Source organism: Arachis ipaensis, chromosome B3, assembly GCF_059453495.1.
Source record: "Arachis ipaensis isolate K30076 ecotype BB chromosome B3, ASM5945349v1, whole genome shotgun sequence".
NCBI lineage: Eukaryota > Viridiplantae > Streptophyta > Magnoliopsida > Fabales > Fabaceae > Arachis > Arachis ipaensis.
Genome location: NC_142438.1, coordinates 13,821,168 through 13,836,359, shown reverse-complemented (window position 1 = coordinate 13,836,359; position 15,192 = coordinate 13,821,168). Strand labels below are relative to the sequence as shown.

The 15,192-nt window shown below is 32.0% G+C and overlaps 1 protein-coding gene across 1 annotated transcript; it reads right to left on the bottom strand.

Annotated features, from left to right (window-relative positions):
* Positions 1-641: 641 nt before the first annotated feature.
* On the bottom strand, positions 642-2,720 carry LOC107634190 (uncharacterized). The gene is made up of 3 exons (XM_088509994.1): positions 1,991-2,720; positions 1,130-1,917; positions 642-847 (listed from the first exon to the last, which is right to left on the bottom strand). Exons 1-2 carry the CDS (start codon positions 2,114-2,116, stop codon positions 1,273-1,275), a joined length of 771 nt encoding a protein of 256 aa, XP_088366120.1. The 5' UTR covers positions 2,117-2,720; the 3' UTR covers positions 642-847; positions 1,130-1,272.
* Positions 2,721-15,192: the final 12,472 nt, after the last annotated feature.

Sequence of the window (15,192 nt, the reverse complement as noted above, 5' to 3'; positions counted from 1 at the left end):
GTTAGAGAGATTCTATGGACAGTTACTCACTCAAGCGAATGTTTATCTGCCAGCTAACTCTCGTCCCCGACTTCTTCAGGGTAAGTCGTGGCAAGAACCGACTTCGCAGGAGGAAGGTCGGTGCTAGGTGAGGCTCAATCCTTCAGATTGGGTCTTTTATTTGTACCTGGGCCTTATCGTTGGGCTAGGGTATGAACAATACCCTTCTTTATATTATATATAAATTATAATATACCAATGTATTTAAATTATTTTTTTAATAAAAAAATATCCAAATTATATTTCAAAATTTTAACGTGTTATCTTCGTTAACAATAATATTTTTTTGAATTCATTCTTTTCTATTATCTTTTAATGTCATAAATAAAAATATATATTATTCTTTTTAAAAATATATAAATAAATAATCTTGTAAGAGAATAATAAAAACTACTCATACTTTACATCATTAATCTCCTTAAGCATATTTAAAAAAAGTTTCACTAAATTGAATTTACAAAATAAAATATTATCAAAAGTGGGTAGCATTTCTTTTCAAGTACGTGCGACCAAAAATCATATACAATTTTTATAGACATATAACAAAACGCCAAAAAAGTAATAACCAAAAGAACTCCTAGAGAGTACTATTTTATCACCAGATAACACTTTTTAAAAGGGTATTACTTCGTGGTCAGCGTCATCGCCTACTTCCAAAAAATCAATTCTACATAGCTTGAGCCATCTGTACTCATCTACTTCAAAAAAATAAAGTTTCTCCGAGTCAAAAATATTAACACATGATCGATAGCTACTTGTACTAAGCAGTGTACTTGTTGTTCCCAAACATTTTCAAGTATTATGATTCCTGCACGAGCATATACAACAAAGACAAATTAATTCAAAGATCAGAGTTGATCATGATAATCTATTTTATCGATGTCTTTCTATTTAAACAACCAATCAATCTCAAAGTATATATACATAACGTGATTTCCTACCATGGTTAACATAAATAAAACAAAAAATGATATCTTCTTTAAATACATCAAGATATACCCATAGTATATGGCACTCAGAAACACATAATCAATTAATGAAAGCAATAACCTGAAATTAATCAGAAATTAAATGCGTATGAAAGTTATACCTCTAATGGTTAATGTTTTATGGAAGTACCATATCTCCTAAGCGAACACCAGTAGCTGTCATGAAATGAAAAAGAGCATCCAATCGCATTTCAGGTGGGATCCCAAAAATTTGGCGCTTTTTCTGCTCATTTTCACAAAAAAACTAATAACACTGCATTCGAGCTGAGCCAATCAGACCCAATTCAGTCAACATATTCCATACATCTGATTCGCTATAAAGGCGAGGCCTACTTTGTTGCATAATAGCTAACCCTTTTTCAACAATTGCAACTTGTCTTTCAATTAACGACATTTGTTTTTCGACAACCGAAACTTGTCTCTCAGCCACAGAAGCTTGTCTCTCAGCTGATTCAACCTGCCTCTGAGCTACGTCATGTAGCTTGCTAGATAGATAACTACCCTCTTTGACAGCATCGGCCATGGTAGTAATTTCCAAAGCAACTTTCTCATATTGTGCCTCCAAAAAATCATTCATAGGAGACTTACGCTCTATTCCTCTTGATGTTGAAGTCCCACCTAATTGATTTGGTTGACTATGAAGAGCACTTGGTGAATCTAAATTAGCAGAAAACGTTGGGGTATCATGTCCCATATTAACATCTATGTCAGAAAATCCAATGTTTTCAAACGAGTCATTCAAATCAATGTGATCTCTATCAAGTTGTTGAATTCTTTCTCGTGAAGTAGTAGCCCCTTTACCAGTAGCTCTATCAGCTACGAACAACTCCTTCAAAGTATCATAATGCTTAATTTGCATTTTCTTCCATTTTTCTGCATGTGGTTTCTCCTGCATAAAGAAATGTTAAAGTTATTGTAACTAACTTGGTCATATGTATAAGTAATAAAAAAGTATAAGATACCTTAATAAAGTCTTGCCACTCTTCTTCTTCAGCTTCAAACTTTCTAGTAACAGGATTCCATGCAAATCCACTTAAATGATGAAATAAGTCATATGTCTCAGCAAAATGAACTTTCAATGTCTTCATTCTATTCTTAATGTGGTTCTTTGTTATGTGTGGGCCTATTGCTAAGCTCAAAGTCTTCACAACATTAACATATGCTTTAATTGTTTACGAGCCATCGTGTCTATTACCTTTCAATGCTTCTTCTGCTAATACATTCAGCAGAACTTCATTCATCTCATCAGACCATCTTAAGTTGTCTTTAGAAAATTGATTAGCTTCTGTTGTTTTATTTTCTTTATTTGGCATTACTTAACCTGTAAAAAAATCCCTCAAAAAAATCTAATTAAACAATTTTGACTGTAAAATACAGATATTTACATATTCATATAAAGGAAACATATAATCACATAATCACTTATAAAGTTTGATACACATTCCACATTTCAGCTGCAATATTATCTCGTAGCATTGCTGCATATCTATATTCCTCATCACGTTGTTGATTTGATTGTGATCTATCTATGTTGCGTTCTTGTAGCAATTCTTGGTCAACCGCCTCAATTATAGATTGATCAATATCGACACCCATTAAAAAGTTATGCAATATACAACATGCTAAAAAAATGTCTCTCATAGTTTCAAACGAATAATAAGGTTCAGTGTCACCAGTTATAATTGGGAATCTTTTCTTTAGAACTCTGAAACATCTTTCGATGACATTTCGTAATGAAGAATGGCAATGGTTGAATAGTTCTTTCGGATTTTGGGACTCACGTACTGAATACTCTTTTAGGTGATACCGAACACCTCTATATGGTGTAAGTACCCCATGCTTTAGCATAAATCCAGCATCGCCTAGATAAAATTTTCTTACAACAGTTGTATACACAAATTAAAGTACTGTCTCTATGAATTTGAATTTATGTAGACAATTTTATAAATTACACTATTATAGACCTTTGGGAATTTGATATTTTTGTTATCCATCTATGAAAATATAATGTTTAAAATGGATAGATCGATAGTAAAAGTAAACAGAAAGTAACATATCTTGTTACATTCTAACAATTCATTTGTTGAAGAAAAAAAAAACGAAACTAAATGCCGAGAAAATATGGTTTCACCTTACGCAATATAAACATACCTTGTTATGAGACACTTATCTCCAACGCCTAAATGGCAAACTCAATGCCAAAGCTCTCTGTCATAAATAATAAACATACACTGTAAGGCACATGGCATATTAATTAATGCATTAATTTATCACCAAAATTAAGTGGACTTAGCTACCAACAACACTTAATAATTTAGACGGTAAAAAATAAGTTAACCAACACAGGATTTAGTATAATTTCTAAAAGAATGGGTTCAAGATACGTAGAACAAACGCTTTGTAAGTGCACCAATGAAATAAGCACATTATTTTGCTTAGCTATTTAGAAATTAGTAACAACTAAACCATGGACAATTAATAACACATTATATCCAGAGACAAGTAAGAAAAGCCATTTAATTTAAAGAACTTTTGTATAATTTGAATTTCATCATAAAAAGAAAGATAGACTAAAATACTCATGATGACATTCAAAAAAAATTTAAGGTTTCAACATGTATGTGCTATGTTCTATGTCCATTAATTTTCTTTAAATTTTATCAAAGATCCTAAAGAGAGGAATGTCCAAATATTTTATACCTATAGTAATGGTCGTTTTTTTCATATTATTTTAATACAAAAATTAAAATAAAATAATCATAGCAACTGAAGATAAGATCTAACCAGTTGAAAAAATGAACATACTTTCACACAATAAATATTTTTCGTATTAAATTTTTAACCTTTAATTATTTACCCTATAATTCATTAATTATTTCATTTGTCTTGTTTCAATTTAAAAATTCTTAACCTAAAACAAAACTAAAAACTCAAATAATAAATAGCAATTTACAAACAATTTCTAAAGATAAAGAATGATATGTACTCCCATGTAGGTACTCTTAAGTTAGTACCTTCTCTTTGAACCTTTGAACTTGAACTTGAAACTGAAAGCGATCTGATTCAAAAAAAAAAAAATCCTAACAAAACATAAGCATTCTGTAAACAAAGTTTTTCACTTCCAATTTAACCACTTTAACTCTTAGCTAATTCTTTTTTTTTTCACTGTTTGGTTAAAAGAAGTGACCTTTTTTCCTTTGTTATTACAATTTTTTGGCTCTTTCATGATGGGGGATTTGGGATTGGGTGTGTTCAATTTTAATCATGTTTTATGCTTTTGGGTCATCAAAAAAATTTTTAGTTTATGATTTTTTTTACCATTTAGGAAGCTTTGGACTTTTGAATAAACTATAACTATAATATTGATTTAGCTAATCACTACACTTGGTTGCAAATGAAGCAGTAATGAAGAAATCAAATCAAAATTAAAAAGAGGAGAAGAAATAAAAAATAAAATTACGAAATCAAACATGCAGAAATCAATAAAGAAAATAGTTCACAATATCATATATATTAATTCAACTTTTGAATATAGCAACAATACCCAAACGGGGATCACCAACACACACAAGCCAAACACTAGGTAGCAGGTACCCTCTACTGTCGAACTCTATGGAGTATTCAGATTTCACAGGTTGAACCCTAGCAAGCAAGCATGCACAAAACGGTGGATTTGAGGAACAATAATAAGAAACCAAAGCAAGAGGATCTCAGTTGAAAAAAAAAAAGAGCACATACTATGTGCATGATTATATTATTTTTCCAGTTTGTTTTTGGAAAAAGTACAAAATCGAACGAAAAAGAACTCACCTTTAGCTTGAATTTGCAAGGATGAAGAGGAGAAGGAGCTGTCACGACGATGACGAAACTACCGTGGCTTGTGGACAACGAAAATGAAGCTGCGGTAGCACTGTCGAGCACAACGATGAAGATGTACTGGAGAAGAGAAGTCTCTCCAAGTTTCAGAGACAGATAGCTTACATTAGGAATTTTTCTTCAATGTTAACAGCATGGGTAAATTTGTCATTTTACTTTCATTGTAGAGTTGTCATTAGTTTTCTTCGCAACTTTGGAAGGAAAAGTTGAATGTGGGTCCCACGCCACTATTTTCCCTTTCCTTTCGATTTCTATTCACATCCAAACAATGAAAAATGAAGTTTTCTGTCCATTTTTCTTCATTACATTTTCTTTCTTTCTGTTTTCTATTGAACCAAACAGTGTGTAATTATTTATTGACTAAAAAAATACACCTTAAAATACCATTTTGGACTTCTATTAGAAATATGGTTAAAGAGCACATGTACATTATTTATTTGTTATAATACATATTTTTTTACTGATATAGTAATACATAAATATACATAAAATACATATTTTTAATATTTTCTCTCAAATCAAAGACATCGAAACATGATCCACAAAACACATATTTTGACACTTTCATTTTTAAATATTTTTATAAATTGTCAGTTTTATCTTAATTCTAACCTCATTTTTTTCGATTTTTTTTATCTTTTTTTACTATTGTCCTCTTCCTTCATCATTGCTCCCTCTAATCGCTAGATCATCCTCCCCTTGTCCCACTCTTTGTTCCGCACTTCTTTCCTCTGTTCTATGTTTTTGTATATGTCAACTCGTTTTTCTACTCTCTTTTGTTTGTAACGTCAGTTTGCGACTAGGGCTGGCAATGGGTAGGTAGAGTACTAGAGTAGGGTTTGGACTCTACCCTAACCCTACCCGCAGGTTGAAAATTTTATTAAAATTCTACCTTATCCTACCCGCGGGTTGAGAATCTCTCAACCCTAACCCTACCCGCACCCTAAAATTCAAAATCCTACCCTACCCTACCCTACCCTACCTGCAGAAATATCAAATTTTTTTCAAAGTAAATATAAAATTCAATCATTTTAAATTTTATACATTTTAATAACATAAAAAATAAAAAACTAATGCTTTAAATTATTAAATTAACTAGCTAGTTTAGTAGTTGTTCACTTATTGTAAGTCATTACATAAGAGAGGTTGTGGGTTCAACTCTCACTTCCTTCATTATATACCTAATTTTTATAAAATATATGTTATATATAAGGTGCGAATAGGGTAGGGTAGGGAGTACACCCTAAACCACCCCTACCCTACCCTACCCGCAAGCATACCCGTATCAACCTCCCCACACTTAAACACTGGCATGTCCTCATGCTAAACTCAAGAGAAGCTATAAAGGAGTGAAGAGGAATGGTAGAATGTATGAAATGCAACCTATCTATATGAATGCAACTATATGCAAAATGTTTCTACCTACTTGGTTAAAAGTAAATCAAATTCTCCAAGAATATACATAAATCAGATTTCACTAATTCAAATTATACAATAAAAGACAAGTAAACTTGTAAGAAGATAGCTCATGAAAGCAGGGAACATAGAATCAAGCATTGAACCCTTACTGGTAGTGTATATCACTCTAATCTCTCAAGTGTCTAGGGTTAATCACTCTACTCTTCTCTAGTCATGCTTTTTAAAACTTTGTTCTTCATCTAACCAATCAACAATATTTAATGTATCAATGCAAACATCATGAGGTCTTTTCAAGGTTGTAATGGGGCTAAGGTAAGGGTAAGGGTATATATATGGCTAAGTGAGATATAAATTGAATCTTTGACTAACCTAAGCTCTCACCTAACATACATACACTCTATATATTCTAATTCATACCTAGCTACCCAAAATTCCCACTTTTGCATCACATACTCATGTATCAACTTTTCTTTTTAATTTATCACATGTGCATTGATCTTTCATTATTAAGCTTAGCATTAGGGTAATTTTGTCCCCTTATTTATTTACTTATTTATTGAATATTTTTTTGGATTTTTTTTAACATGAAAATAAACATAGCTTATCAATGCACATGGATTTTTAATTTTTTTATAGTTTCACATGAGTAGGTATCCAAATTCCTAATATTTTATCAAAGTAAAAACATAACACATTCCCTTATTCACCCATTTTCCCACAGTTTTCCCACACTTAATTGTTACACAATCCCTATCTTAAGCTAACCAAAGATTCAATTGGGATATTTAATTATTTTTCTGCTTAAGGCTAGTGATGTGGTTATAGAAAAGAATAAATGGAGATAAAAGGCTCAAGGTGGCTAACAAAGGTGATGTAAAAGGTAGGCTTATTTGGGATAAGTGAGCTAATAACAAGTAATGGCCTCAATCATATGCAAGCATGTAAATACACTAAATATTGGATATATAGACTGAAACAAAGCAAAGATTGCAATCATAGAGAAGAAAACACACAAGAATAAAATATTTATGGTTAACTAATGTAATCATGTAATTAATCTCAAAATCTCACAGGTTGTGTGTTCTTAGCTTTTTAAACTATGTTCCAAATACAACTTCAAACAAGTTTATCACAAATTTTTCAATTTTTAAATTAGTGAAATACTATAAAAATTTCTTGAAAAAGAAAATATTACTTCAACCAAGTAGTGACTAAATGCATAAAATCAAATGCAAATGCAACAATAAACAAACAAAGAAAATAGAGTATTAGTGTTGAAAAGAATGTAACTAACCCCTGGAAGTCGGTATCGACCTCCCCACACTTAAGGATTGCACCGTCCTCGGTGCATGCTAAGATGTACAAGTGGACGGGCTACTCCAACTGATGCCTTTCTCTATAGATTGTGCAGATTGACTTGCCTATCTCCCCATGTAAACGTCTTCCGATTCCCTTCCGGGTGGCCATCCTGAAAGAAAAAGGAAAGAAGAGTAACCCAGAAATAAAGATAAGAAAATAAATGAAGTATGGGTGGGTTGATGCCAAATGATAAGGGTCTCAATTACATGGTAGCTACAACATGCAAGTGAAAAAACAGTAGAAGTACATGGCAAATCAAGAGTGCAAAAATTTGCAACAATGGGGAAGAGAGTGCAAGACAATATAAATTAATGTCAATGCAAAATTAATACAAATATCATAAAAGATTAGCATTGACTTAAATAATATTACCCAACAGTGTAAAACAAGTCATTGAGCACCAAAATAATACCTGAAAAGACACAACAGTTGAATATGAACAAGTGACACCAATGAAAAAATAATAGATTTAGAAAAGAAAAGAAAAATATGCACAAAATTAAAATGCAATGAATGAAATATGTAAATAAATTAAGTAAAATAGAATGAAGGTAAAAAAGAATGAGAAGTGAAAGAATAAAGTAAGAAAGAAAGAAGAAAAAAGAAAAGATAGAAGAGATTAGGATTAGAAAAGAAAAGACAAGATAATTGGCGCTGATCTGGATAAGTTGTGCGGCGCAGGCGACGCGGACGCGTGAGTGACGCGGTCGCGTGGTGCGCGATAAGGTCAGGTGACGTGGACGCGTGGGTCACGCGATCGCGTGACCTGATTTGTGCGATTGGCGCGAGTGCAGCCTCGCGTTCGCGCAACTCTCTGTTCGAAACTCTTTTTGCCAAATTTTTGGGTGACGCGGTCGCGTGGTTGACGCGATCACGTGGATGGCCATTTTTAGAAAACGACGCGGCCGCGTGGGAAACGCGTTCGCGTGGTAGGGCTTGTGCTTCTAGCATGGTTTCAACCCCATTCCAGCCCAACATACTGCCATACACCCCTTTACGTCGATTTTATAGAGCCACGCGTTTGCGTGGGTGACGCGGACGCGTGGGGAAGCTATTCTTCAAATGACGCGGCCGCATTGGCGACGCGGTCGCGTGGGCATATTGTGCCTAAGGCATGCCTCCAGCCACGCTCTCGCGTGACTCTCTGTTCACTTTTCTTTTCTTCCTAATGCACTTGTGACGCGGACACGTCAGCGACGCTTGCGCGTCGCGTGCTTTTTTTTTTAATGCAGAATGCAGTATGCAGATGTTATGAATAATTCCAGGTTTAATGAAATAAAATAAAATTCAAAAACAAACAAAACTAAATAAAATTATAGTTGAAAAAGGAACGATCATACTATGGTGGGTTGTCTCCCACCAAGCACTTTTAGTTAAAGTCCTTAAGTTGGACATTTGGTGAGTTCCTTGTCATGGCAGCTTGTGCTTGAACTCATCCTGAAACTTTCACCAATGCTTGGACTTTCAATAAGCTCTATCAATACCAAGTAGATTCCTCAAGCTTTGATGGAGTTCTTCACAAGATTTGAGCTCCCAAAGTTGATCCTCATATATTCCCGGATCCCAAATCTTGTTTCTACACCCGTCTTCAAGTTGATCATCATTGTTCCAGCCGGGTGGCAAGCAATTTAAATTCTTACTGAAGCGTCCAAACAACTTCCTAGACCCATTTAATTGAGCTTTACACCAACCCTTGCATTGACAACTCCAACCACTAACCATCTTCCTCTTACTCTTAATGCCACAAAGAGCTCTAAGTTGACCATCCGTCTCCAGTAGCCCATATTCAAGTGGATTAGAAAGCTAAGGGATATGAATTTTACCCACTTGAATGTTGTGAAGGATGATGGCAACTTAGGGGGAGGTATTTCTAACGAATTTGCAAGCTCCACTCCCTTGTGCTCTTCTCTGACAACTTCCACCTCTTTGCAAGTTTCTTCAATATCAACCTCTTTCTCTTGGTAGCTTTCTTCCAATTCAATCTCTTCTTCATTGCTCACCAAAGGCATGGGAGGCTGTGCTTCTTCTTCTATAATATCCATCTCTTGACCAACCTCTTCCAAGTCTTCAACTATGATATGCCTTGGAGGTTGTACACCCTCCTCGACATCAAATACAACCGTCTTGGAAGGAAGCTCTATGTCTTGACTTTTCCATGGAGGTTCAGCATCTTCCAAGTCTTCAACCACTTCTTCCTCTGCAACTATTATGGCTTCCTCCACTTGTTTCAATACAAAGCCATGTTCCTCATTGTCCACCGAAATTTCCAGTGTCTCCTTCATGCTACACTCTTCTTTTGATTCTCCACATGTAACCATGGGAGTACTTTGAGTGCTCAGATGTCGGAAAGCTATTATATTTACTACCTCAGTTAAGGCAGTAGTGAGTTCCAGTATACTCCTTTGCATCTTCGCTTCCCCTTAAAGAAGACCACGAAGTTTGTCATCCATTGGAGATTGGGGTGGATATGAGGGTTCATTATTTTGGAGAAAGGGTTCATAATAAGAAGGTGGTTCTTCTTGATAAGGATATGGAGATGGTGAATATTGAGGTGGTGGTTCTGGGTGTGGTTCATATGGTGGTTGGTGTGGTGGATATAGGTTAGGGTCATATGGTGGTGTTTGGTGGTAAGGGACTTGTGAGTATGGTGGTTCAAAGTTGTGTTGAGGAGATAGTTCATAAGCATACGGCGGGGCTTGTTGGTAACTACAAGGGGGTCCACCATAGTCATCATCTTGGTATGCATCACAGAATGGTTGTTGGTTATAGTGTATTGGAGGGGGTTGTTGCCAAGAGGGTTGATCAAATTCTTGTGGCTCATTCCATCTTTGATTGTTCCAACCTTGATGCCTGTTCTCATTGTAATTTCTATTCCTTGCAACAGCATTGGGACCAAACTCAAAGCGATGGGGGTGAGAACTCATAATAGCAAATAAAAATTAAAAACGAAAATAAAAATAAATTTAAATTAAAAGGTTACTGAAATTTAAATTTTAAATTTTGAATTTTAAATTTTTTATTTTGAATTTTGAATTTTAAAATTTGAAATTTGAATTTTGTAAAAGTCAACAATATAAGATAAAGTTTTGAAAAAGATTTAAATTTTGAAAAGGTTTGATTTTTTAAAATTTTAAATTTGAATTTTGAAATTTGAATTTTAGAATTTAAATATTGAATTTTGAAATTTGATTTTTGAAATAAGATAAGATAAGATTTTAAAAAAAATATGATTTTTGAAAAAGATTTGAATTTTGAAATTTAAAACTAAGATAAGATAAGATAAAAATTTTAAAATAAAAATCTGAATTTTTTTTATGCAAATTTCGAAAATTCAATTAAAATAAATAGAAAATATATTTTTTTAAATTTAATGATGAAAGAGAAAAACAATAAAATGACACCAAACTTAGAATTTTTTTAGATCAAAGCAAAGAAAATAACTAAGAACAACTTGAAAATCAAGATGAACACCAAGAACAAATTTTTGAAAAAATTTTTAATAACTAAATAAAAATCAATAACCTCTTAATTTATGAAAAAGCAAAAATAAAAACAAAAATAAAAACAAATAAACAAGCAAGAAGCAAATATTTACAATAACCAATAATAAGGCACGCATTTGCAATTCCCCGGCAACGGTGCCATTTTGAAGAACGAAACTCTCGCGCGATCTAGAATTTTCGCAAATAAACTCCCGTTGTAAGTATAGCTTCTAGACCGGCAAGAATTCCTTTCTTACAAAAGTTTTGGTTGTCACAAGTAACAAACCCCTTTAAAATTGATAACCGAAGTATTTAAACCTCGGGTCGTCTTCTCAAGAAACTGCAGGGAGGTGTTCTTATTATTGGTTATGAGTCTTGTAGATTGGGGATTTTGAAAGTAAGAAACAAGTAATTTAAATGGCAAGTAAAATAAATAAATAACTATAAAATTAACTCTTGGCAAGGTATAAGAACTGGAAGTCCTATCCTAGTTATCCTTAACAATTGTGATGAGAATTGAATTTTTCTCCCACTTTGTTAACCTCTAACTATGAAGGTAAGTTAAGTGGATGAATTGATTTGAATCCGAAAATCCTAGTCTTTCCTTGGGAAAGGCTAGAGTTATTGGAACTCGATTTAATTCTTGAAGAATTCCAACTTTCAGTCAACACCTCGAGTTTGATAACTCTAGCGTCACCAATTATTTAACCAAAGCCAAAAGGAAAAATTCTAAATTAAATTGAAGACGTCATAAATAGAATAAAGCAATCATAAATCTGAAACACATCAAATTACGTTTAAACATAAATTCAAATCTAACATGAAAAAGTTCATAAATTAAATTGGAAAAATAAATAAAAGGAACATTGAACCTGATAAAAAGAAACAATCCTCAAAGTAAGAGAAATCTTAATCCTAAATCCTAAGAGAGAGGAGAGAACCTCTCTCTCTCTAAAACTACATCTACTCCTAAAATTATGAATGAATGAGTATGTATTGTTGTCTCATGAATGGATGCATTCTCCTACTTTATAGCCTATAATATTTGTTTTCTGGGCCGAGAATTGGGTCAGAAACAGCCCAGAATTCGCTGGTTGCGAATTCAAACACGCTGATTTTTCGTTACTGCGACGCGTCCGCGTGGAGCACGCATTCGCGTTGCCTATCGTCAAGGCAACTATGGCATATTATATATCAAATCAAAGCCTCGGACGTTAGCTTTCCAACGCAACTGGAACCGCATCATTTGGATCTCTATAGCTCAAGTTATGACCGTTTTAGTGCGAGAGGGTCAGGCTGACAGCTTTGCAGTTCCTTCAACTTCTTGTATTCCTTCCACTTTTGCATGCTTTCTTTCCATCCTCTAAGCAATTCCTGCACTGTAATCTCTGAAAACACTTAACACACATATCAAAGCATCGAATGGTGATAAGAGGGAATTAATTTTTGGTAATTAAAAGGCTCGGGAAGCAAGTTTTCAATTACAGAATAAAATTAGGAAGGAAAATATAAAACCATGCAAATAGTATGAATAAGTGGGTAAAAACTTGATAAAAACCACTCAAATTAGCACAAGATAAACCATAAAATAGTGGTTTATCAACCGTACCCTACCTTACCCGCAGCGGGTCGGGTAGCCTACCCTACCGGATTGGGTACCTGTGGGAGGGTATGAATTGCCAGCCCTATTTGCGACGCTATTAATGATATCCTCTATTTTGTAGATTTGCTCCATCTCTTCATTTTTCTTTTCTCGTCGTCTTTATATTTTATTTATTTTGATATTTTTTCAAAAATATGTTGTATATATGTATGAATGAAATATATATTGTTGGATAAAATATTTTATGTATTAATGAAATATATATTGTTGGATAAAATGTATTTTTTGTTCTTTAACATTTGCAGTTTTCTTCAAAAATACTATTGATATTTAATTTTATTCAATTTTGTCTATAACGTTTTTATTCTTTCAAATTTTTTCCTAACATTTTTTATCTGCATCAAAACTACTCCTGGACTTTTCAATTTTGCCCTAATGTTTTAGATGGAATTAACATTTAGGAATAATTTTGAAATAAATTAAAAATGTTAGAGATAAAATTGAATAAAATTAAAGTTAGAAGTATTTTTTAAGAAGAGTAAAGTATCGTTTTTGTCCCCAACGTTTGAGGTAAGTTTCAAAGTTGTCCCTAACGTTTAAATCGTTATATTTAAGTCCCTAACGTTTCAAAATTGGCTCAATGTTGTCCTGCCGTTAGGGAACTGTTAACAAAATTGACGGCGAGACAAATTGAAACGATTTTGAAACGTTAGGGACTTAAATAGGACGAAAATGTTGGGGACAAAATTGATACATAGAAATAAATTTTAATTTTATCCTTCAATAATATCATTTTTTATGGTACATAGTTATTCATTCATTTTTTAATCACATCTAAATAAATTACACTTAATCACATTACTTTCATTCTAAATAAATTTATTTTTTTATAATTTTATTCTTAAAGTTTTGTACTCATTATCAAATATTTGTAGAATGACTAGTATATAAACTTACGAAAAAAAATAATACATATACAATAAAATATAAATTGTATCTTTTGTCTCTAATGTATCAAAATTTTGTAATGTTTAATTTAGTTAAACTTTATTTTTAATTTAATTTTTCAATAATAACAAATTTTTACGATATATAATTATTCAATTATTTTTTTAATTTTATTTTTAATCAAATTAGTTTTTCTAAGTGAATTTATTTTTTATTAAGAACAAAATTAAAAAATAAATTAAGTAATTATTTATCGAAAAAAAGTAATGTAACAAAAGGGACGACATATAGCCCTTTAATAACCCATGTTTTCATATTATAGCAACAAAAAGAGGGGCAACATATAACCCTTAGAAAAAGTATGATCCAAAATAAATAACTAGAGATCCATTAGGGGCCTAAACTTGCCAACAACATTAACACTTTGTTTGGATGTTTGTTAAAAAATAAAAGCAAAGAAAATGGGAACAAAAAAAATAAGAGGAAAGAAAATGAAAGGAAAAGTAGATTTCTTTGCATGTTATTTGGATGTATAAAAAATAAATGGAAAGAAAATAAAAAAAACTTCTTTTGTTTGGATAGAAAGAAAAGTAAGAAAAAAAAAATTATAATAGAATAAAATTATTTTATTATCCTTACATATATTATATATAAATTATAATTTATTAATGTGTTTAAATTATTTTTCCAATAAAAAATATTTTAAATTATTTTTCAAAATTTTAAATGTCATAAACGAAAAATATATATTTCTTTTGCAAACAAATACATATAAATAATTGTATAAAAGAATAATAAAAATTACTCATAGGTTACGTCATTAATTTCTTTAACTATATTGCAAGAAACATGTCACTAAATCGTCCTTAAAAAAATAAAATAGTTAAAAGTTGCTAGTATTTCTTTCTTACTACAAGCAACGAAAAATCATACGCAATTCTTATAAACATATAATAGAATACCAAAAGAGTAACAATGACCAGGACTCCAACAGAATAATATTTTAATCCCACACGCCAGTTTTAAAAAAGGTAATACTTCATATTTAGAGTCATCAGCATATGCTTACTTCCAATAAAATTAATTCCACATAGCTAGAACTACCTGTACACATTTATTTCAAAAAAAAATATTTTTTCTAGTTAAAAATATTAACACATGATTTATTTCTGCTTGTACTAAGCAATATACTCATAAATTATAAAAACTCTAATTACACATAAAAACTCTATTTGCTTGTTATTAAATTTATATTTTTGTATACACATATCTAATTACACGTAATTTTAGTGGCTAATAAATCAGGTTATTTTTGTCCTAAATTATAAAAACTCTATTTGCTTATTATTACTAAATTTATATTGTTTTGGAACAAATTTGTATGCGCAAATATATTTATATTAATTATGTCATAAGGCATTTATTAAACGGGTTAAAATTAATAAATACATATACTACATAATATGATAATCACGCG